The sequence below is a fragment of the Urocitellus parryii genome, chromosome 13, assembly GCF_045843805.1.
Source record: "Urocitellus parryii isolate mUroPar1 chromosome 13, mUroPar1.hap1, whole genome shotgun sequence".
Taxonomy (NCBI): Eukaryota; Metazoa; Chordata; class Mammalia; order Rodentia; family Sciuridae; genus Urocitellus; species Urocitellus parryii.
The window spans coordinates 3757622-3784181 of NC_135543.1; the positions used below are offsets into that span (position 1 = coordinate 3757622).

General features: G+C 36.5%; 1 protein-coding gene across 1 annotated transcript in view; it reads right to left on the reverse strand.

Annotated features, from left to right (window-relative positions):
* Znf407 (zinc finger protein 407) overlaps positions 1 to 26560 on the reverse strand; it is a 425149-nt gene that overhangs the window by 133543 nt on the left and 265046 nt on the right. Inside the window, exon 7 of the mRNA XM_026388679.2 lies at positions 23212 to 23332. Within this exon, the coding sequence (XP_026244464.2) occupies positions 23212 to 23332 (121 nt within the window). The remainder of the gene's footprint in view (positions 1 to 23211; positions 23333 to 26560) is intronic.

Below are 26560 nucleotides of genomic sequence, written 5' to 3' on the forward strand. Positions count from 1 at the left end.
TGATAACTTCTCTTTATTTTTCAAATAATAATAATAATATTTCAAATAATGATTTACATACAAATAAATGCATTTTTAGGGGAAGACAAAGAAGAGAAGGAGGAAAAAGAACTGGAATAACAGATTTTACCAGCTGTTTTCAGCTTGCTCAACAAAAGAGTTCTATCACATTGGGTGTTAAAAATTCTTTTAGAATTTTAAATATATGAAAGACAACTGATATATGAATGTACAGCTTTTTTTATTACTACTGATTACAAAATCTGTAAGTTCTCTACTACTAAATAACAATCCCTCTAAGAATAAAAAACCCATTTATTTACGGACGTGGGCCACAGGCTGTCAAATGGCCTGATAACTGTGAGGCACCACATGAACCTGGAAGGTCAAGACTAGTGAAGTCATTTTATGGAGACACAAGTAAGTATCAAAAAGATGAGCTGGTTTAGAAAGGCTGCATTCTACTCAGTGGTTAAAGCAGAGTCTGATGGTAGGTTTTCTGTTTTCAAGGCTGCGTGCTCTCAAGTGTCCCACAGCCACCTTCCTCACAGTGCCTGCATAGCAAAGATGCTGGCACATCCTGGGACCAGCACAGGACTGCAGAGCCTCTTCAATGCATGTGTACCTTTGGAATAACAGCTCTCAGTCACACTGATAAAAGTAATAAAGGAAAACACCTGCAGGTGAACAATACAAATGTCACTTGTGTGACAGTAAAAAGGAAGAGTTGAATTCTGCAACTAGCTGGGTGAACTGTTCCAAATGACAGCTTTAACTCTGTTGCTCTCCAATTTCTTTTCAACAGCACCACAGACACCCCCTAAATTCGTCATTGTTTACTGACACTGGGGTGTAGAAACACCAAGTTACTACTAACTTAATTACTACTATTTATCAGGACTATAGAGTCTTTGGTACCACCAAAATTATTTTCTTATATAAAACACTAGGTATTAAACATCATCAAAGATAATAACCCTCAAATAAAGAAATAAAACTGCTGAAATAAACACATTTCAATTATATGATGCATATCTAAATGGACAACAACATAAGTAATATGAACATTCATTGGAGGAAGAAAGAGATGACTTTGAAAACAGAATATTTTGTTTTCAAGAAGGGTTTTTTTTGACAAATATAATATTTTTTTAGTATCTAAACAGCATGTGGAATCTAACCATCAAGAGAGTATTACTGAGATAAGTAAGGGATATATAGAATTTAGGGTGCATCTATAATGTGCTAAAAACCAACTGGTGAGGAGTGGGGGAAAGAATTAAAATGGATAAAAGGGTTTTTTTAAATTAAAAATACAATATAGAGTTAAAAAATAAGTGGTTTGGAACATGAGATTTTAAAAGGTATTTAGGACCACATATACATATATATTTATGCACATATAGATGTATGTATTCATATAAAAACACTTCATGTTTTATTGTATAATACATGTGTACATGTGTATGTATAATTCTATGTTATAAACATAAGAAACAAATACATACAGGGGAAAAAAAGGATGCATTTGGGGAAATGAAGATAACTACTAATATGTATGGGGTCTCTTTTTAGGACAACAGAAATCTAAAATTGCTTCTGGCGATGGTTGCACAGCTCAGGGAGTATACTGAAACCCACAAGAATTTTGCCATTTCAGCAGGTTAACTGAAAGATATGTGCACTATTTCAAATTAGAACAAAGAACTCCTGTGCTTCCCTGTTGACGTCACCCTTGGTCCTGCTGTTGGTACCTAGGGGCCACATGTTCAGATGGCAAAGGTCCTGGCATAGAGAAGAGGCTCAAGTTCCATCAATCTCCACACAGGGAGCGATAGCAATTATTGAGTTCTGACATTTTGAATTTCAGTTTTTCCCAATGTGCAGTCAACAGTAATTATCAGAAAACAGGTGCTCCCTTTCTGCAACTAGTGCTATTTGCAGCCCGACCAGTACCATGTCACATGCACCACGTGCATGCACAAGTGTAGTGCATGTCCTGCGAATCCTTCCCTCCTAAGCGGCATGGAGTGGGTGCCTTGGACGATGGAGGGGCATAGATAGGATGCTCTCTGTTCCTGACCTGGATGATACTTCTGGGCCCAGCACTGCCCAGAAGGGAGACCCCCCCCTCCCGTAAACCTCCTTCCTCTGCCACCCAGAGCTCCTGTTACAAGCCAAGGGGCATAGTACTGTCTGTCTCCAGCTACATGTAACCTGATGTTTCCCTGAGGGGGAAGTATGATATATTTCTGTTAAGCTAATTTATGAGAAATAAAGTTAAATAAAATAAATGGTTCTATGCATGCTTTAAGTAGAGGAATGCTAGGAAAAACTGATGACACAGGCTGTCTGAAAGGAACTGGGAAGAGAGCTCCTGGAGCATAGTTCTCTGAATGAAGGAAAAAGTGAAGCAGGAAAGGCCCAGGCATTGCCCTGGGGATTTGGAATGGCCTCAAATCCTACTTCCTAACCCATGGAAGGATCCCAGCCTCCACCCCCACCCCCCAGCAGACTGCTGTGGCACAGAGAAACACTCTTTGAGATATACAGTCAGATGGTCTGGGGTCCATTCCAACATGTGAATTTCAGCCCTGCCATGCAAGGGATCTGTCATCTACAGTGATTGCTTCAACTCTCCAAGACTCCCTTTCCTTAACTATAATCTAAGGTTAATAGTTTCAAACTATCAAAATACTAAATGTATTCTATAAACACAAAAATTTCACATAGGAATTCAGAAAGCTATTCATGACCTCTACATTACCTCTGCCCCACGCCCAGTCCTAAAGGCTAGTGTGAAAGGCAGGCAGCTCCCACAGCCTGGGCTGGCACAAAGGAGAAGGCAGGTATCAACACAGAGAGCTCGTTGACTGGAACAGCTTGTCAAAATTTTGAGCTCTGCCCCTTCCCTTTCTGGATTCCACTCTACTATTATAGGCCCAGGATGACCTCCGGCTGAGGAAAAAGCAGCTGAGGGACACCCAGCAGGCCAAAGATGCTCTTACCCCTCTGACTGGTGAGCACAGACAGCGGGGGAAGAGGGGGTTCCTCAGGAGAGGCTGCAGCCTCCCTCCCTGGTTAAGGGATTCTTGCAGGACTCGCTAGCTCCAGAAGAACCTGCACACCCTACTTTTACAGAAACAGCATCCCAAGTTAAGAGCAAATTTCAAATTGAATTTTGGAATATGACCTGTTGGACACCTAGAGACAACTCGTACAAGAATATTGAAAGCACAGGGTGATCAATTACCAAAAAGATCCAGGATGGAAACTATTAATTTGAGGGCTTCTTAGAATATGACATGATAAATGAATTAAATTTTTTTTCAAAAATTATGTTCTAAGGTGATGTATATGGAAACAAAAAAGAAGACACAATAATACTTCCAGAACTCTCTAAAATGATTAGTCAGTACTACACACTCACGCCCTTCAACATAAAAGGCCTAAAATTGTTACTGAACCTAAAAAGGAAGCTTTACTAATTATTTTTTTTCCTTTTCTTGTTTTTATTTTGGCTATTCATTCTTGGCCACAAGTATAATGTGGATTCTTTTTTCCTCATTCCTCTTATAATACTTTGTGGGCACAATAAAGGCCAGCACCTGGCTTTTCAAATCTATCAACAGAGCATGGGGATCCAGATTCCCTCCCCATTTCACTTGCTCTCCCACCACAGCTTTGTATGCTCTGTTTTTAACAGTGTGGATACAAACAGATCTCACATCACTGATCCTCCACTGATGGGCACTGAGGTAGTTTCTAATCATTTACTGGCATACACAAGTTTGCAACAAATAATTTTGTGGAACACTTTCCAGGCCTTAGGATGCCAAGAAGATCTCATGAAGCCAAATGGAATGGTTTCAAATGTCAACGGGCACATACTTTTGCAACTTTGATAAATTCTGCCAAATTGCCCTCCTGGGGAACTGCAGCAACTGACACCTGCACTACTTATATTCTAGACAGCCTATTCCTGCACAATTTTTGCCAATGAAGAATGTTATGAAACATTTAAATTTTGTCAATGTAGTAAAAAATAATTCATTTGAGTTTTGATTTTTAAGTTTCAATCTGCGTTTATCTTATAATGAAGTATCTTCTCAAATATTGAGAATTCTACACTTTCTTTATGTGTTCATATATGTTTTATTAGTCATTCTCTTATGGATTAAGGAGATCAGCTCTTTGCCTATGATAGAAGTTGCAAGTATTTTTTCCTTTCATGTTTTTTTGTTTCATGTTTTGTTTGGACTTTGCCAATGGTATTTTGTGAAAAGAAGAGGGTTTTTTTATTTTATTTTGTTCATATTTCATGATTTCCTTCCTTGGAGGCTAAGAAGGAATTGTCCCACATTTTGTTCTAGTAGCTGTACACAGGTGCATTGTGTCAGGTTAAATACTACAGGATTTTGAAAGTGAACTACAGTATATTAAGTGTGGGTCCAGACTGTTACCCAGTTCTCTTAACACCATTCATTAAAGTCCAATTTACTCCAATGATTTAAATTTCCATCTTATGCATGTTTTTAATAACTTCAAGCTAATTCTGGACCTTCTATTCTCTTTTGCTCCTCTGTCAATTAACATCATTACTGGGCTACAGGGGGTCATGTCTGGTCCAGTTCATCATCCACATTGCTCTTTTTCCTTCCAGATCACAACTGCCCAACTGAAGCTGTTAGGAAGGAACTTATAGGACTGTGGTTATTGGCTGCTATGGCAAAAATCTGTACTTAACACAAGATTTTGAGAGAGGGGGCCAATAATAACCCAACATCACTATGGCACAATCAGGTAACTGATGTATTTGTTAATACATATTTATAATATCATCTTATTAATAATAAGGAAACCAAAAGGCAGAGAGATAAAATGTCACAGATATCACATGATGAATTCCTAGGCGACTCCCGGTACACAGATACCCTGAGCAAATATTAATTCCCACTAGCCCAAATTCCCTTCCTTTCTTTTTTCCTTTCTCCCTCCCTCTCTCCGTCTTTTTTTTTTTTTTTTTTTTTGGTAAATTTAACAACTGTCTTGGCATAGTGGGTAGAGTCTTGCAGGTTATCATATGAATACTAGAATCAGTCTCTGCCCCAAGAGCTTTCTCCTCTCAAGTGACCCATCATTTCCATTCTATTCGTTCTCCTTTCCATGTCATCACTGCTCTCTACCTTTTCGATGCTTTCTCAAAAGGAGAGAATCCCCATCTCTCTCCTGGGTGTTTTGTTTTGTTTTGTTTTGTTTTGTTTTTTTGTGTGTGGTGATGGTGGGGACTTCCTTGATAGCATCTAGTGATATCTCAATATCTCAGAATGCATGTATGTGTGTAGCATGTACTGCTCCAACATGATTTAAGATTCATAAATACAATAGTAGGAGTTTTACTGAAGTTGTGCCTGAAATAAGTAAAAATAGAATCAGTAAAAAGGCTAATTGTTTGGGGGGGGTGTGCATTCAACACCTTTCTATAATACATAGAAAAATCTAGTTTAAAAAACCCCACAAAACTCATGAATTTTATGAGACAGGTTAAAAAAAATCATGGATATGAGAGAGTTTGCTAAACAGCCTGGTTGATGGCACATGCCTGTAATTCCAATGACTAAGGAAGTCGAGGCAGGAGGATCTTAAGTTGAAGGTTAGCCTGGATAACTTAGCATGGCCCTGTCTCAAAATAAAATATAAAATAGACCAGGGATGTAGCTCAGTGGTAGAGTGCTCCTGGGTTCAATTCTAGCACTAAAAAAAAAATCTAAGAAATGTATGTGACTAAGCATACAGTCAAAAGCAAACCAAAAAGGTGTTTTTTCATAATGCACCATTGCAGTTTTGAAAATTACTACACCCATAACACTATGATTATTAAATTAAGAGGTGGAATAAAGAAAGAGTGGCAACAAATTTTAGGGGGTTAAATATGACAGTCAATGCATGGCACTACAGTAGTGGCTAAATTCTTCTTTGATATACTGAAAAGCTTCACATTAAATTCCAGATAGATATGACATAACTGCTGAATAAATTATAAAAGCAGCTGGAATGGTGGTGTATGCATGTAATCCGAACAGCTCGCAAGGCTGAAGCAGGAGGATCCCAAGTTCAAAGCCGGCCTCAGCAATTTGGTGAGACCATGACTCAAAATTAAAAAAAATATAAAAGGCTAGAGATGTGGCTCAATGATTTAGAGCCACTAGGTTTAATTTTTGGTATTAAAAACCACCCCCCTACACACATATATAGACACATGCATACATAATATATGTAAAAGTAACTAAAAGATATGTAAATAAATGTAGGTCACATGCACTTAAGAACAGTAGAATCCTAAATATGATTCAAAATATGAAATTAACCTAAATTATCTAAAGAGAAAAATGTGGGATGGGTTGGCATATTGGGAGAGTCAGCTTGGATCTATGAAATATAAGGAGGCAAATATCTATATAATATTCAAGATTGTTAATTTGAATATATGTATACAAATTCAACTATTATTTTAAAATAATACACTACTTTGGAAATACTGGTTTTCCAACTTACATTTACCAAATGATGATTCAAACTCCTTATATACATGAGGGCTACTGTTGGAATCTTCTAAAAGTTTTCTAGAACATATTACCATTAACTCAGTTTGAGATTCAGCTATTTTACATCCGAAAATGATGCTGCCACTGGAAATTCAATCTGCAGCCACACATGCCCAATCACATTACAGAGGACAGCTGTCTTTTCCTCTAGTCTAGGAGTACATATAAACTCCTCATAATGACCAGTTATTCTACAATGCATTCTACTATTTCTAGAGCTTATTTAGAGTAAAATCCAGCATTAGTATATAGGTTATATTCCTCTTCCTGAAACATCATTTAAGGGGCAAAACTGCCTTTAATTCAGATATATGCTGTACGCAAAGTATAATGAAGGGTGAAATCAGAAAGTTAGTATCAACCAATAATATAAAGGTATAGCAAAATGTACTGAAAAGAATACATAAGATCTGCACAGAGTCTTGTAAAATCCGTCTCCAGTGAATTCTATTTCTGATGATGTCAAGAGATGTTAAGAAAAAGTATAAATACAAAAGTGGGGAAATGCATATTCAGGAAGGTTAGGGAAACACTGCACATTGGATTTTCCTCCTAGAAACTCATAGTGTGGATTGAAATAAGAAAAATTCTGAGAGTTCTACCTAAAGAAATATGCTTTTGTTTATCACATTGCTTTGTTGTTGCTGTTCTCTAGGGGAATAGTACCTGTACCTGGTATAGCTGTCACGAGGATGAAGGTCAATGGTATTAAATGTGTTTGAATAATAAGGTGGATATGGCTTTTCTTTCTTTCTTTTTTTAAAAAATTACTACTACTACCAGTCTTTCTATTAAATGCAGAAAAGTTCAGTTCAAATGTCTTCATTATCAGCAATTTTCTTTCCATACACAAAAAGCAAGTTCCAACTCATTTGAATAAACACAGATTACCCTGATATTACACTGTACACAGCTCATACGACAGAGTAGACTGTTCATATTAATTGGGCAGATATGCAACTTCCTTTTCTGCCTGTTCAGTACTCTGTGAATTCACATCTATGAAAAGAATTACTTAAACTGAGGTATTGAATGAAACAAGTTTATAAAACTATATAATAAGTCTATATATAAAACTCAGTAAAAAGGGAGTTCTGCAGTATCTTTGTAATATGAATCCAAATGGATAAGAAACAATTAAAAGAAAATATTTACAAAAATTAAAATGAAGAATTTAATATTTTAAAATCAGCACTATTACACATTTCCTAGGCAAAAAATTAAAAGACTATGAAAGACTAGAAGATTTTCACATTAAGCTCCAATCACTGCAGGCTGGAAGACTGTGAGCCTATATGCGAGCTCAGGCTTATTCCACAATTATGTGAGACGGCCTATGGTATATATTCTTTTACCTCTTATATTCTCTCTATGGACCCATAAGTAAAGAATATGATAATTTTAGACTATTGAATATTGTGCTGCTTACATTTAAAGTTGGCTAAAATCTACAAGAATACAGAACTTCAGATTCCGCTATCTAAAAAGGAACATATTGTTGACAATGTTCAGCAAATGAACCTAGTCATCTGCAGCGCTAAGTCATGTACATGACCAGAACAGAATAGCATGAAGGATCAGATATGTAGGGGTAAAGGCGTGATTTCCATTAGGAGATGGAGGGTCATAACACATGATGAGTCCACTGCTAGGCTACTACAAAAGGCAGTCCTACACATTACAAAAGTAAATACCATTTTGATTTTAAAAGTTTAACATAGGGAAACAAAATTATAAAAATAATAGTAGAAAACATTTGTTTTCTTGATTAGAATATTCCTAAAGAAAACTCAAAAGCTACCAAAATATGTAGAAAAGTGTAACTCACAGAAATAGAAACTGCTTCATATTAAATGTATCATTAATGAAATTAAGAATAGCAACAAATGGGAGAAAACCAAGGAACATATATGAAAACATGTTAGGAAAGTCAGTAAAATAAAAACTTCACACATTGGATAAACAATATAAACAAGCAATCCATGAATGGAGATATACAAATGTTTATGTAAGCATTACGATGATCAATGTCTCTAGAAATCAAAGGAATGCAAATTAAAATAATTTCAGACTAATGCAAATTAATTTTTGACAAAAAGTCTGTGCTTACAAAAAAGTGTATTTTCCTATGTATTTGCTTTATTTTCAAAATTAATTCATTCAACATTTATTTTATGCCCACTACATTGAAAAGAAAGAAAGAAAGAAAGAAAGAAAGAAAGAAAGAAAGAAAGAAAGGAAGGAAGGAAGGAAGGAAGGAAGGAAGGAAGGAAGGAAGGAAGGAAAAGAAATCATTGTGGTTAGGATCTCAGAATATAAGTTGATTGGACAAATGAGTTATAAACATCAAAAAAATGCTTAAAAAAATTTAAAAAAGGCACCTTCTGAAAAGTTGCAAAAGTAGTTTAAGGGGCTGGGGTTGTGGTTCAGAGGTAGAGTGCTCAACTGGCATGCTTGAGGCTCTGGGTTTGATCCTAAGCACCACATAAAGTAAAATGAAGACATTGGGTCCACCTATAACTAAAAAATAAATTTTGAAAAAAATTTCCTGTCTACATATAAGACTCCTGCAGCTGACCACAACTGAGCGGGCCTTGGATTACCATGCCTCCTACACTACCTGCAATGCTAACTCCCAGTGATTCCACATGATATCAACGTAATGCACACTTAGGTACAAAAGTGTCACTGCCTCTCACCTGCTTACCCTATAGGATTTTTTTTACACAGTTATTTTCTTGCTCCTCCAATTTCCATCTTTTGTTACCACTTGTACTTCCTACATTCATTTCCATTTAAATTACTGCTCTGTTGAAATCTCTGATCATGGCACCTGTAGCCAAGAGGAGGAAGACTACTTTAAATCTGACAACCTCCTTCCACCTTCCACTCTACTGAGGAACATGGGAACAGCAAGGAGGAAACAATAGGAAGTGGCATTGAACTGTTTGTGTTAGAACCCCAAATTATTTCGTCAGAATTTAAATTCCCGAACAGTGTCCCTCACGTGCAGAGATTTAAACATGAAGTCTGAGCTGGACTGCTCCCCAAGTCATGTGGAGGGGAAAGGGGCTGCAAGCAAGTGCAAATCTCCCAGATTCTTTCATGTTAAACCCAAAGGGAAAAATACATTTCATTCACACGCTCTAATATACGGATACATGCCAGCACAAAGGAGAACAAAAAAGCAAGTGCTGTGAGCAAAAAGTAACCTTGACTTTTATTTGACTTCAAGTCAACAAGCTAGATGCTCATATAAATAAAACAAAACTTAGTGAGTTTAAGCAATTACTAGATGCTTTGCAATGTGTGCTGATGAGAAACTCCTATTGCAAAATCACTCAGGAAAAAGCATGGAGCAGACAGTAGTGGCTCCCTATCTTTCAAGGAGACAGGGTTTTGACAAAAGTTTGCCACATTTCAGTGAAACAGAATTGCATGTGCTCATCTTGAGTCTGAAAGGGCAGAAAGAGATAGGACACACACAGCATTCGCCAAACTGACCTAACTGCAAAGACATTTGTCCCAGGTTGAGCTAACACACTTGCTTGAAACTTGAAATCTGTGAAAATCAGAATGCCCAATCAGTCCTGCATGCTCCTTCTCCCTTCCACAAAGCTGCCTACATGGCGATAATTGCTGGTAAAAGGTCTTTTCAACAATTATTTTCTTGATGCTCTTTGAAATAAATATAGAGCCCTAACTTTTGATGTTTACATATTTATTTCCTCACAGGATAGGTTTATTCCATTTCTGCTAACTGCCTATGCTTAGCAACTTAGGAAAGACAGATGGAAGGGAAAATGATCTTTACCAAAAATAATATAAGAAAACGTAGCCTAATCATCATCGTACACCCAATCACTGAAATCACATTACTAAGAGAGGTTAGGTACGGCAAAATGGTATAGAGAGACAAATCATTAAAAAAAAAAAAAAAAAAAACCATGAACTTTTATAACTATGGCTTGAAATAAATCACTTTAACTTTTCTAGTTGAAAGTCTTTCACATTTCAAATTTAAGGGGTTATAAATAGTTTTTACTGAATTTGAGTATGTGGTTTCACATTATTTTGATGGGCTAGGCCAAAACTTGATTTTACTTGGGACAATATAAAGCTTAAAAAGAAAGAAAAGAAAAGAAAGGAAGAAAGAAAGAAAGGAAGGAAGAAAGAAAGGAAGGAAGAAAGAAAGGAAGGAAGAAAGAGTCTAGATCTAAAACAAGGACTTTGGCATTCATGCACAGGAGCATACTTCAGTGGGAAGCCTGATGACATGATCATGTAAATCATCACACCCACATGACTCACACTGGCTGTTAGAGGAAGGGCAGGGGCTGCCATAAAAATTTAAATACTACTTAAATTCCTGAGAAAAGACCCATCCTTCACACCTGGGATAGTAGACGAAGCAGCAGGTAATCCACCAATGGAGCATTAGAGCAAGAAGACGGCATACACAAAACAGAAAGTTACAGAGCTCTGTAACTTACATTTGCCCAACGCTAAACTTAGAATGCATACTTTATTATGTTACTGAGTTCTACCAAGAGTATAAGAAGCTTTTTTAATTCTAAAGTTATAGGATCACCTTTGAAGGAAAAAAGTAACCATCACTGATGATGAGGACCACTGAATTTATCTAATAATCTATGTCAATTTTTATAAAAATGTTTCATGTAATCCATTTAAAAATAATAACTGTTTCATTTCAGTCCCTACACACAATACTTCCTTTTGTCCCTTGTACATCTCTCAAATGTCTTATTTTAAAGGAATATATAGTACTCCCGGAAGACATTTTCCCATTTCTATTCTCTTCGACTCCTGTGAGCCCTTGTTCTGTGTGATAAGGCAATCTCCTCCGGGATCTGAGCTGTGTAGTTTCGCACCACGAGTGACAAGGACTCGACTTGAATAACTGCTGTGCGCAGGTTGTAATTATGTCAGCCAGAGTGTTGAACAAGGGGCCTGATTAATGTGAGCCCCGGCCCAGGCGCAGTCCCTATCAAAACCTCCGTGCAGGCCAGCAGTGGGGATGGGTTAAAGCAGAAAGACAAAACACGCTGCAGGGTCTGTGATAGATGAATTGCTCCAACAGTCTTCAGGCAGATGCTCCAGGACAGTATAATATACAATTACTCTGCCTTATCACCTTCCCAGGGACAATAAAGCTTCCTCCTTCTATAGCTCATGTGAGTGAAGGCAAAATTAGTTTTACTTTTGCAACACTGACTCACTTATCATGTTGCCTTGATTGTGCTTTTACAGCTAAAGAAAACATATATTCCATTTTTAAACTAAAAAAAAAAAACCTTAAAAATAAAACTGAAACCTTGTTTTGAGTCTCTTTTACATCAGAGATAGTGTTTTAAAAGACTGTTCTGTTAAAAAGAGATTCAAGGAAAGTTATAAAATATGTTTGTGCATATGTAGTTAAAAACAAGTGTACACGTGTAACTCAAGAAGTAAGATCTGGAATGTATCATCATTACATTCAACATCATTTTTCAAAGGCCATGCAGAAATCATTAATGGGAAGGAACATGTAATTAGAACACACACATGTGTGTGCTGACACCGTCCATACATGCCTCAGGCACAGGCACCCGGTTGCTGATGTCTGAGAGGGTCTGGTCGGAATGATGCCCTTACTCACACCACCCTCTCATCTGCTCAGATCTCTTCTCCACAGAAAAGCTGGCTCCCTGGTGGGGGAAGCTGTTTCCTCACCCTTCCTAAGGACGTCCTGCTGCCAACACTGGAACCAACCTACTTCAAGAACACTGCAGTGATTATTTCTATACCCTTATTTGTAGTTACATAAATGGTGCCAAAAATTCTAGATGAAATGTATAAAACAGAACTACCTAAATTTGCAAGGGGAAAAAGGCTTTTATTTCTAAGGCTAAAAAACAAGCTAAAACCAAAACCTGAGACACAGTCACTGCAACTGTGTGCTAACCACAATTTAAAATAAGACAAAGCTGCAAAAACTCTAACAGAATCAATGAAGCGCACACAAAATGTTAGTGAATGCAAAACTAGCATACATCAACCTGTGGGGCAATATATATGACTTATTTCCACTTTTTAGTGGCTTAATGCAACTGACACCAACACTCAGCAGTTATAATACAACCTAAGTCATGAAAACAAATCATGTACCCTATCTTACCCGAAGGAGTGATATATTTGCTTTTTCTTTTCATATTATACACACACTCACTCCAACACCCACATGATCCTTATTATTGCATTTGTGGTGGCAGGATACACTCTAGCTGAGTAACTACTTCTAGAAATATGGCAATCTGAAGAAGCTGGGCACAAATCTAACACAGTCTTCAGGAGTTTACCAAGCAGCACATAGCAAAGATTGGCAAGAGTGATACACCATGTTCACAAATCTGGAAAAAGCCAAACAAATGAAAGGTGAATAACTACGACCAAAACAGGCAGGAGTTGGGTGCCATCACAGTAAATGACTGGGTGTCTTCAATTGCCTTAAGATGCCATAAGAGGGTCCTTTGGATTTACTTTTGGCAGAAAATCCCAGAGACATTTTAAAATATTTTTTAGGACAAAGTACAGAACAGATGTCACATTTTAAGACTATATTTAACAGGAGTGTTCAGAAAATGATCACACTGAATTGTTAGCTAGCAGCAAGCAAAATTTTAAACTAATGAAAAACAGCCGAAGCAAGATAGCCATGTGGAGAAATTCAACACACAACATAAATGATATCCCAGGGTCCAGGTGTGTATGTGCTGGGGTGGGTGTAATAATATCATAACACCTCTATTTTCTGGGTTCCTAACTTTCAACACAAGACTCAAATTTGGTGCTGTGCAGTAACCCAAAATGTGGAAACATTGCTATAGCTGCTGTACTAAAATCAGCCATAAGCAAACAAATGAAAGCAAATTCAAGTGTGGTCATCCACCTCCTCTCCCAGTAGCCTCCGCCTCACCTTCCCTTTGTTCCCTGGGCAATGTGCATTTCTTCACCTCTGTCTGAGGGGTTGGCATCTGTTCTCACCAGTTTATTAAAACTGGTCTTCCCCAAAGTACCTTAGACTCTTGGAGCTGTGGTTGCCTGTTCTTACTGCCTCCACCCTGGCACACCTGGCACTCCTCACTGGTCACAGACCCCGCTCTTCCCTGGAGGCCCCTTTGGTTCTATGAGCTGGCTTCTCAACCTCTCAGGCACTGGCTATGTTCCTCTCTGCCTTCTTCATTTTCTACAGTTTCTGAGGGAAATGTCAATCTCATCGTTGGTTTCATATTCCACATAGATTCCTGCGGACTTGTACACTATTGAAGTGTCTCCCTTTGGATATTCCAATGTTTCAAGGTGACACATCCTGGATCACATAAGTAGTCATTTTCCTGAAGGGCAGCCTTCTCAAGGAGTGAGTGCCTCACTGAAAGGTGCTATCACTCACCCAGCAGCACTGGGCTATGCACCTAAAGGGTGATATGGTCCTTCCACATTCATTCCTTTGGTTAGCATGTCCCTTCATCTGTCTTCCAACCTGGTCATCGGAATCTGCCTTATTTTCTGCCTGTACCTTTGTGACAATTGTTTTAAATGATGTCCTGTCCCCTTCTGTGTCTCTTGGGCTCATCTTTGTATCCTGCAAAGGGAAAAAGGCTTTTATTTCTAAGGCAATGTAAGGTATGAGCACACCATTTTCTGGCTCTGCATTTTCCACCTGGCCACCCACTGCCCATGGAGTCAAACTCAAGCTCTCCAGGATGAACAGGGGTAAAAAGCTGACATATACTTCCTTCCTACTTTTATCAGATAATCTCACATACCCTGCAATCCAGGCGTGCTAAAAGGAGAAGATAAATTTAATTTGAAGAAAAGATGTAACTTAGGAGTGCAGAGAATGGAAGAAATCTTACTTTTAACTAACATTAAAGTTACTTGAGGTTTCTGGATCAAAACAAATTTTTGAAGTTTAAATGTCAAGCACTTTTGATCTCAAACAATTCAATCCAAGAGATAAATCATCTTATTTAAGTACCCTCAGCATTTACCCCATTTTCTCTCAATGGTAAATTTTTATTTGTTTTATCACATTTCTTATGTGTTAAAGTTGCAATTCAAGATGAAGGAACAAAACATGTTGAGGAGGAAAGCACCAAGTAAAGATAATCAACATAACACAAACACACAGAGAGATGTCTCCACAAAGCTTCATAAGGAAGGATAAAAGGTGGAACAGGGTTTTATATATATAACAGGAAACAAGGCAAAATAATTAAGGTTAATGAATTAAAGTTAAAATTCCCTGTAAAAAAGTATCAGGTTACGTATTATGCTACAGAATAATGGGCTCTAGTGTATTTGAATTATAGCTCACTTGTACCTCTGCAGTAAATAATGATATGATTGTTTTATCAAAAACCAAAAAATGTTCAGTAGTTCTTTTTCCAGAGCTTCTTAATAGAGAAAACAGAAAGGAACACAGTAGAAGAAGGTGAAGGCCAGCAAAGGGTTTGTGTTACAGTCCCTTAATCAAGGAGATGAAGACGTAAGATTCACAGAAGACCCTGTCTTTACAGAATCGGTTAAGGAGGACCCAAAATATGCAGATACGCGTGACCCTGGGGAAAGAGACATCTCACTCCCATGGGGAGTGCAATGTCAGAAAGTGTGTGGATGCACAAAGCCACTTCACCTTTCTCTGCCTCAAAACACAACTACCCTCGAAGAACTACCATCTTTCAAGTGTTGCAAGTTTTTCTTTCTTTCTTCCATTATTTTTGTCAGTCCCCTGAGAGGCAATGTATCAGAATATGCTAAAACCAAGGAGCTGAAAGTAAAATGAAATAACTAGTATCCTTGCAATTGTTACTGATTAATGAAAGTTGGACAAACTTTTATACACTTCAAAGCTCTTCTGTCTTGTTATGTTCTTTTCTCAAATGCACATGTGAGGTTGAACCCAACTACCACTGTGGCAATGCTCACAGTGTTCTACTGATGGCTGTTAGCTACACCAAGTGATTACACTGTTTGTCTAATAAGCTCCATTCTTTGAGCTTCTAACTGCCAGAGGCTATAGATAGTTACATAGGGAAGTGTTTTGTTGTGTGATAATAGCTCTAGTGTCTGAGGAATAACTTATTATGCAAGAGACTATTGCCCCAAAAATATTTTCTATTTTTTTTCATCTCTAAGGCCTTTCTTCCTGCCACAATATATACAGATATATCTAACTACCACCCAAGGGACTGTCCAGAGTAATTCCTTGTAGAAAGACCATCCCCAAAGATAGCTTTGGTCCTTTTATAATGACTGGATTTGGGATTCAGCAACAGCAAGTTAAATAAACATGTTTATCTAGATTCTACTTTAAGATATAGCAGAGGGAATGTATGGTCACTTTGTGTTCAAAATGGCTCTTCTAATTAATCTGCTGTTTTAGCTACATTAACAAACAAAACAACTTACTTGTACTGATACACAAAAAGGTACTTCAGATTCTTTTTGTTTTAAAGGCATCAAACCAATTTGTAATTTTTAATGCTATGGAATCTATTTGTTCTCAAGTCTATATTATTTTTTACTTCAGCTTTTTACAGAGATTAAAATTATGAGTGTTAACTTCAGGCCTGCACATACTTTTTTATATCTTTACAAAGGCTGCTTGAGTGAAAAAGGTTTGAAGGTTTATGTGCTCATGTGTTATAGCACAAGGAAGCAAAGTATGAATGAAAGAAGACATCTGAAACTAGTATTAGAAAACAACATAATAGAAAATACAAAAAACATAAAACAAAATACTGAGATAACATTCATTAATGAAAGAAAAAAATATGAAATTTTTATGAAGGAAGAATTCAACTTGCTGCAAAGTACAAATACAGCAGGAAAAAAAAAGAGCATTTCATTACAGAAAAACCTGAAAGGATGATGCAATTCTGGGGACAATAAATTCATTTTTTAAGGGAATTCTGCAAAAAGTTCCATCTGCACTCACCAGATACAGCTACTCCATGTGAAGGGCACTAGACTTCACAGAGTATCACCTTGACACAGGCTAGGAGAAGCTTTTTAAGCACTGCTTATGCTTGGCAATCAACACACACAGTTTCACAACCAACCACGATACTGACATCTACCTGTGGCTGGCTGAACTGTGTGTAGGAGGCCAACAGGAAGGGGCAATCTTCTTACTGGCAAGACCAGACATAATCCAAGGAATACGTACGTTTTCTAGAGAAGATGCATCAGAATTTGAAGAAAGCTTGTAGACTCACCATCACCCTATGAAAAGCTTGGAAAATAACCGGATATTTAGATCTTCAGAATTATCTGTGAGCCTGGCTCATTTATTTATTTTTATTCCACTGAGTAGATTAGCAGTTACAACAGACTACAGAGACCTGACATATATGAAATAATGAAATGATATTGACTGGAACTTTAAATAACAAAAGTAGTTTTGACTTAAAGTCCATTCTGATCTAACTAGACCATGGCAATAACTGGCTTTAAATATAAATCATGTCTAATATCAGTACTAGATATTTTCATTTTGATTATTATGTAGTATCTTTATTCTTTGAGAAATTCAAAATTACCTAGATGAATGGTTCTGTGGAAAAAGACATCGTGTGCTGTTTGTTTCAGTATGTGTAATTTGGCTTCTTTTTCTTGTATATATTATGTACTAGTATAAGGACAAAAATGTGTTTTTTTTTTTTTGCACTGTCACTACTATGGGCAAATCTAAGTTTGTTTTATCTGTTGCTTCTCCTGCTAAAACCTATGTACCTGCAAAGGAAGCCAAAGAAAAATTGGACCTCTCAGAAGAAATTATCCAAAGGAGAAAATTATCCCTGTGCAGTCTCCCTAACTCAGGATGCCGCTGCTGAAACAAATGGAAGACAAGAACTATAAAACACAAAATGCTGATAAAAAAGTATAAAAATGCATATTACCTATGACCTGCAGATATTTTTATAACAGAAAGAAGAAATTAAAACAAACTTTCAGAAGTAACATTAATATAATTTTTTGGTCACTCTACCTTAAAACTTCCCTAAAAATGATTGCAGGAAATGCAAAGAAAGATTTCCATTAAGTTAAAAGCATATCTTCACAAAAATTTCTAGGGCATATATGATTTCAAATGGTGGCAACAAACAGCAAATTCTCTCTACTATAGTCACATGTGTAAGAACTTGACAAATCTGATTGTTAGAACTACTAAACAAAGTATTCAGATGAATAAAAGGGCTGTTGAGGTACATGGCAAAAGGAAGCATGTTCCTAATTGAGAGAGAGAGAGAGAGAGAGAGAGAGAGAGAGAGATATCTTCAGCCTCCAATTCATGAAAAAGAGAAAAATCCTCCTGAGATTTAAAAAAAAAAAAAAACATAAACAAAATTAATGTGTTAATGATTTCCATGGAAAACACTGGCTGAGATTAAGTGAACCAGCAAGAAGGGGGGAGGAACCCTCAAAAGTAGATTTCCTACAAATTTAGTAAACAATGGGGGTGGACCTTTAATCTGAGGTGAGAAGTGTACATTTTATGTACAATTATGTACTCAGCACCAGTGGATTTAAAAGCAATGAAAAAGTAAAAAAAGTAACAGTAAAAAATATTTTAAAAAATAAAGTTCATGTAAGGTTAGAAGAATAAAGACAGTTACAAAATTGAGGAAAAATATAGTCAAAACTATACTTACAGAACACTGAGGCTATCTCAAGTTCAATAACAAGGGACACAGTAAACAAAACAATAAGAACTTCCAGAGATTGGCTTGAAACTTCAGTTTTCTATAATATAAAAAATGGCATTTTAAGTGCTTTATAAAATTGCCCTTAATATTTTTATTCTGTAAGAAGTATTTTTGCATGGCTTAGTGGTTTGTTGTTTAAAATGCATGCATTATAATTCCTCCATAAATCCTAAAGGACCCAACAAAACAAAAAAAGAAACCAATGAGAAGATGCTTCACATAAAAAGGGGAGAAAAAAAGCCCAATTGTGGCCATTTTAATAAAACAAATCCTTAATTTGTTTGGGTGAACTTTCATATATAAATCAATGCAATGAGTGCAGAAACAGCAGTTTGATGTTAATAAATTCTACAGGGATGGCAGACTTCGTATTCTTAGGATGCTTTCTATAAAATACAAAAGGTTCTGTATTGTTCTGTTTTGTTTTCTCATTAATATAGAGGTGACAACACATTAAAGGAAATAAAATGTAGAAAGGGTTAGAATGTTTCCATTGTATGGTAGAAACAAACCTAAAGAATTTGCTACATATATATGGTAGGAAAGCCTTCAATGACTCAATTTATGCTTTGAAATCATAATGCACGGCAATTAATTGTGAAAGAGTTGTAGAGTAATGATGGAATATACTGATTTGTAATGGATTAGATTTTTGGATATTTTAGACAGCAAAAGCTAAGGAAAAGCATACATGTTTACATCTGAATAGAATAAGATGTCATTGCCTAAATTAATAATGCAAACTTGAAAAATAGCCCCAGGTTCAAAAGACCAATTATAAAATTCTTTTGTAAACAAATCTATATTCACATTTTTCATGGATAACAACTAGTATTTCTCTACTAATGTTCAACTTATAAAAGGAGAAATACATTTTCAAATAAAATTTAAATATTAATGATTCAGTTTCTAGTGATGGCAACTTACCTGCAAATAAGGGTCAATAATGACAAAGACAGGTATACTATGGGAACAGTTTTTATCTACCTATATGAAGTAAAAATCTAAATGGGAAAAATTATTTAAAAATTTTTGGAAGATATCAATAAGGTAAATATGACCCTATCTTTTCAGGAAATGAGTGATAATCTATGACACTAATACTCAAAATGACAGCAAAATGACACATTTCCTTGGTTAAAGGAGGCAGGCGTGGGACCTTTTTATTCTATGCACTTACTACATGCTTACTTTAAAATCTTGTTCTTAACAACAAGAAAACAAAGGTATCTCTTCTAATTTCTATATTGTGTTCGCAGTCCCTAACTTCAAAAGAATTCTTATACTCGAAAGCTCTTAAAGAACTAACTTGTCTTTTGTTCCTTAGTAAAAAGCAAACTTAATTACATATACACAAAATTATAAAAATTATTAAATAGAAAGGGCTCAAACTATTTACTTCTAGCAATAACAAAATTATTCAAAAGTTATAAAAATAGAAATCACCTTCTTAATAAGGACATAAGTATTTCAAAAGGAGATCTGGTAGTTATCACTTTATCAAGTGTTCTAAGTATTAATTCGCAGGACGGCAACGAAATGCTTAGAGAACATCATCTCCTGTTTAACTCAACATCTGACAGAGGTATAACATAACTGCAGTCCAACCAGCTCAAAAGCATTACTATATGCGAGTGCTGCTCTCTGTTTGGGACAAACTGCATAGGGCACAATACTATGACCTAGAACTTCGAAAAAAGTACAGTGTTCTTTCAAACCATGGAAAGCTGAAATATTTGTAAATGAATTTTGCACATAAACACCAAGACACTATCAAAACAGTACTGATCTTATTTTAAAAAAATCATAATCTTTCTAGCAGTACTATAAAAAGTCTTAATCATAAATTTTAGAAATGTATTCTAAAAAAGTCATGGATATGCAAGGTATGAGCATTTTGAAAATGGTGTTCATGTCCCAAAACTTAATAAATTCATTGCAGTATGTGTAACTTGGGACCACACAGGCATAACAATTATATTACATAAGAATGCTTTTTCAAGTTAGACATTTTGAAGCCTTAAAATATTTCAGCAATTATCCAAGAACTGATTTTAGATTTAATAAATTTTAAATTAATTCAAAAACTGTAAAAACCTATTTCGACTGTATTATAAATAATATTTAAGCATGCTAAATACTTTCAGTACATCAAAACTCCAAATTAACTCACTGAAAGGTGAAGAAACCTGCAACCAGGCTAAAACATGCACCAGAGAGGACAGCAAAAACACAGGCGAATATTTACCACTTAACCAAGTGCTAGGCACTGGTGAGGTAACTTCAACGTGTATCTGGCTTGATATGCACAAGGATCCCAGAAGGCTGGTCAGCTAACAATCCATATTTTACAAATGAAAATGTGGTAGCCTAGGAGGTTAAAGAGTTTGACTGCACTGGGTTTAGTGGCGCTCGCCTATAATCCCAGTGACTCAAGAGACTGAGAAAGAAGAACAAGTTCTAGGCCAGCCTCAGCAACTTAGCCAGACCCTGTCTAAAAATAAAAAATTAAATAAAAAAAAGGATGGTGATGTAGCTCAATGTTACAGTACCCCTGAGTTTAATCCCTAGCCCTCCAACAAAAAAGAGTTTGATGGAAGTCCCCAGGTAAATGTGTACTGAGTCCAGATCCTGCAGACACCCTGTGCTCTGAATCACACCCTCAGGCTATGAGCCTAGCACATAGTAAAGGCAGAAACTGGATGTGCAGGCTAATTCTGTAGCAGCTATCATGAATTAACTTGCCATATTTTAAACTTCAGATTTTAACTATGAAGACTACTTTTAAATGGTAAATACCACTTGTTTATTTTGTATGTGTGGTTTTCTTTATAATCATGTTTGAAGGAATGATTTTGGCTACTTTAAAAGAAGTCTTAAAACCATAGTTCTAGGAGCTGTGGTTGTAACTCAGGGGTAGAGTGCTTGCCTAGTATGAGTGAGACACTGGGTTGGATTCTTAGCACTGCATATAAATAATAAATAAATTAATTAAAGATATTGTGTCCATCCACAAGTAAAATTTAAAAAATAAAATAAAATAAAACCATAGCTCTATAGAAGACTGGTTCCTGGCACAGAAAAATAGTAATAATATTAAGTATAAGAATTTATACTGCAAGAAAGCAAAAATTCCCCCCAAGACAACAACAAAAAATCTTATACATAGAGTACAGACTAAAAGCACATAGTCTTAAGAGTAAGTGATAATTAAGGGAAATTTTTATAATTTTCTTATTGCTTTTTTGGTTTTACACGGAAGGCAACTGCAGAACGCTCTCTGTAATAAAAAAAAGTCATGTTTATTTTTATTATAGAGCACACTATCAGCACCTTAGAATTTCTATTGTCAGTACCCTAGAACCTCTAATTAGATCACCATTTCCCCAAATTTATAAGAAATACCAATCTAGTGTTACACAAAACCAGAATCCATAAAATGTTGAATGAATAAATAATTAAAGAATGAAATATATCTGTAATATCTCTGTACTATTCTATGACCTTTCACATAAAACTTAATGCAATAATATGGCTGATGATAGAGATTATGGCAATATATTTGCTGAATGCACAGGCTACATTCACAAGAATACAAAAACCTACTTTTTAAAGAAGGCTTGATGTTCAACATATACATTTTAGTATTCAACAGAAATGGCTGCATTTGAAGACACAGCCCCGATGTCTTCTTATTGATATGCCTGGCAGTGACAGTGAAGTCTTCAGTCCAAGGCTGAAGATGGTGTCCTTCAATTGCCTGCCAACTGCATGGTGTCTCAGCTTACCTTTGGGCTCCATGAGCAGCATGGCCTGGCTGCAAGCTCCATGCCCCAGTGTACCTTCCACCAGGCCTCTCTTTGTGTGCCTCGTCATAGAGAATTACTGCTGTCACTGAGTACTTCTGTGCTCTGGCGGATACAACTCAGCTGCGCCAGACCCAGTGCAAGGACTGAGCATCCATAAACTCCAAGATGCCTTCAGCATAAAATGCTACATGTGCCATCAACTACTCATCTGAGAACATACATCATGTACTTGAAATTTTGTCACCTTTCCTGCCATAGGCAAGATGCTCTCTGCTCTGTAGGGATTTTATCTGGGCTCAATGTGGTCCTTCTCCATGTTCTCTTCTGCTCTCTCTTTTACTATTTGAATATGTATTATAATTACTTGTGAAAAGGAAGTCACCAATTACGTTGTAATGTCCTTAAAGGTAGAAAACACTTTTTATATCATCTTCCATTCTCAGTGAGTGCTTTTCTCACAGCAGATGAGATGCCATACACATATCAAATAAAGGAATGAGCAAGAAAACCAGAAACCTGGGTGTAACAAAGGATTGTTTGAAAACTAAGTATTAAGACTACAAAAATGTAAAAGAACTTTATACTTTGAACAGTCACTAGAACCTAAATGACGCTCTAATGGTGGATACATGTCATTATAAATTTGTCCACACCCACAGGATGCATAACACCCTCAGTGAACCTGACTAAAATCTATTAGCTTTGGGTGATGAGAATGTGTCTGTGGAGGTTCATCAACTGTAAAAAGCAGATCACGTTGTTGGGGATATAGATAATGAGGAAGTCTCTCATGTGTAAGGGAAGAAGATATTTGGAAAATCTCTGTACCAACATTTCACTTTTACTGTGAACCTAAAACTGATCTTAAAAAAAAAGTCTATATTTGAAAAGTCACTAAAATTAGGTACTATAATAAACACCTAACCTAATATGCCTTATGCTTTAAAGTATGCTAATTCATGTTGATCTTTTATTGATTTATTCAACAGGATCCAATTGTCACAGAAACCCGTGTGGCCTCATTACCTGTAGTCACACCAGGGGCACCTGTAGGGTTTCTCTCCAGTGTGCACACGCTTATGCCGAGTCAAATGGGACTGGGTTGTGGAGGCAAAGTTACACTCATCACATTTGAAAGGTTTTTCTCCTGTAACATAACAAGAAATGTTGTACATGAATAATAACAACTGGTATTGATGATATAAAAAACTTATTTCCATAAAATGTTTAATAATATCATTCAATGGATTCCATGCATTTAAGATACTTGAACAATTATTCTCACTTTCAGTGTGAGAAAGTTAGAACTTTTGTTTCTATATTAAAATATAAGCAAAAGGCTGAAGATTTATACGATTTTTTTTTAAGAGAGAGTGAGAGAGGAGAGAGAGAGAGAGAGAGAGAGAGAGAGAGAGAGAGAGAGAATTTTTAATATTTATTTTTTAGTTCTTGGCGGACACAACATCTTTGTTGGTATGTGGTGCTGAGGATCGAACCCGGGCCGCACGCATGCCAGGTGAGCGCGCTACCGCTTGAGCCACATCCCCAGCCCAGATTTATACGATTTGAAGAGAAACCAGAGTATAGAATATAAGCACAGAATATAGTATATAGTTAAAGTATATCTTTTACCAGTAGGAATCTAAATCATCTGTAGAGAAGAACCATATCAAGAATGATTTAACAAACTATGTTACATTAAGGCAATTATAAAAATCTCAGGGAGGTTAAACCATGGAAAAGAATAAGATGTAGACATGCTATGAATATAGAATGTAAAATTTATTAAATTCTTAGCATTAAATATGTATAAAAATAAATAAAATCAAGCTATAAATGGACACTACTTTTAAACTTAAACCTACCAACCTAGGAAGAAACAGCTAGAACAACCACACAAAGAGCGAAGCTGCAAGGCCAGAGGGGACCAGAGGCTCTGTTCACTGGACAGCCTTCCTTCCTACCCACACTCCCCCTCACACGTACAAGGAATCACCCAGGTTCACCAGACTTTCACTCTACTAGTAACACTGACAGTGAGCACCTGAAACACAGTTATTGAATTTTAATTAATGTAAATTTAAATCTAAAAAATATTACACTATCAGCATTGAAAAGTGTTCAAAATGCACTGGAATAACTTGGGAGTATAAATCTATTTTTATTTGGGGAGGGCAGGTACCGGGGACAACTCAGGAGCACTCAACCACAGGGTCACATCCCCAGCCCTATTGTGTATTTTATTTAGAGTCAGGGTCTCACTGAGTTGCTTAGTGCCTTGCTTTTGCTGAGGCTGGCTTTGAACACAAGATTCTCCTATCTCAGCCTCAGGAGCCTCTGGGATTATAGCCATGGGCCACGTGGCCTGGCTATGAATCTACTCTTTGAAGTATTTTTATCAAATCTGAATACAGATAATATATTGCAGGTGATAATTTACCCTCTGAATGGAGAAGTGCCAGACGCATCAAATATATATCAAATTTCCATTTTTATTTATTTTTTTCCTTTTTGGTACTGGGGATTGAACCCAGGGCGCTTAACCACTAAGCTATATCCCCAGCCCTTTTTTCTATATATTTGTTTGAGGCAGGGTCTCACTAAGCTGCTAGGGCCTTGATAAGTTGCTGAGGCTGGCTTTGAACTCGAAATCCTCCTGCCTCAGCCAGTGGAACTGCTAGGAATATAGATATGTGCATTATGCCTGGGCCAATTTCAAAATTTTTAATCCCAAATAATAAAATACTGCTGGTTATGTTATAATAAGTTCATGTGGAAATAATAATTTGTATATGTTTGGTTAACTACAGAAATAAAATTTTACCTGTTCCTTTACTTTTTTCTTAATATGGCCACCAGGAAACAAAATTATACATGTGCAGTTCATATTACACTCCTACTGGACAGTGACAATCTAAAGAAATCCTCATGTCCCTATCCCCCAGAAAAAATTAATATGTAGTAATAGTCTTTAAAACAGAGGTTCTTTCTGACAAATTTCACATACATCATAAATTAATTTTATGTTTCTCCATAATTTGACTTGTTACCTCTCATTTTCAGGTTGTTGTGATGGCTTTATAAGTATACTGATTTACTTAGAAAATGAAGGATCAAGTATCTTGTCATACAATCACATCTACTTGCCTATCATCAAACGTATACAATTATATCTATTTGCCTATATGTGTTCCTGAAATGACAATGTTTAGAAATTCATCCCACATGCTTCTTTATTATGGCCTTACTTACAGCTGTGGATCACTCACTTATCCATAAACATCTCGCTTGATGGCATTTTCTAATGCAGCACAGTGGCATGGCTGGATGATGCCAGATGGGCTTCAATTTCAATCTGTTTTTGTCATATCTTGAACAAACTACCTGTCAGACTTCTTGAGAAAGATCAGAAAGGGAATACCACCAAAACACAGGGCACCTATCGGGATTAAGATGGCAAAAAACACAGAAAAAGCACACTTAGCAGAGTGTGCAGTGACCAGTTGCTCTTATTACTGTGAGAGCACTGCTGACCTTGGTTAAGTGCATGGACTCTCACAGAGAAGAAAGAAGGAGCACACAAGTGGCTCTCATCAAGAGCTCAGAACCAGTAAACAGATAAGCAGTTAGCACACAGAAAAAAATTAATGGGTTTGCATAGTAAGGGAACATGAAACAAACGTATAATTTAATGAATCCTGTCAGGAAATATTTCTGTTTGACTTATTCTTGTTGGAAGGAAGGAAGGAAGGAAGGAAGGAAGGAAGGAAGGAAGGAAGGCAGGCAGGCAGGCAGGCTGGCCAGCTGGCCCAGTCATAGTGGTGCACGCCTGTAATCCTAGTAGCTCAGGAGACAAGCCGGAGAATCTCAAGATAGAGGCCAGGCTCAACAACTTAATAAGGTCCTAAAGAGCAACATAGCAAGACCCTGTCTCAAAAATGAAAAAAAAAAAAAGTGTGTGTGGGGGGGTCTGGGGCACAAAAAAAATAAAATATCTGGGAATCAATCTAATAAAAGAGGTGAAAGACCTCTACGAGGAAAACTACAGAATACTAAAAAGGGAATTGAGGAAGACCTTAGAAGATGGAAAGATCTCCCATGCTCTTGGATATGCAGAGTTAATATCGTCAAAATGGGCATTCTACCAAAACTGTTATACAGACTTAATGCAACTCCTATTAAAATCCCAATGACATTCTTCATAGAACCAGAAAAAGCAATTATAAAGTTCATTTGTAAAAATAAGAGACCCAGACTAGCCAAAGCAATCCTTAGCAAGAAAAGTGAAGCAGGAGGCATCACAATACCAGACCTTTAAAATTATAGTACAGTGCTACAGTAACAAAAATGGCATGGTATTGGCACCAAAACAGAG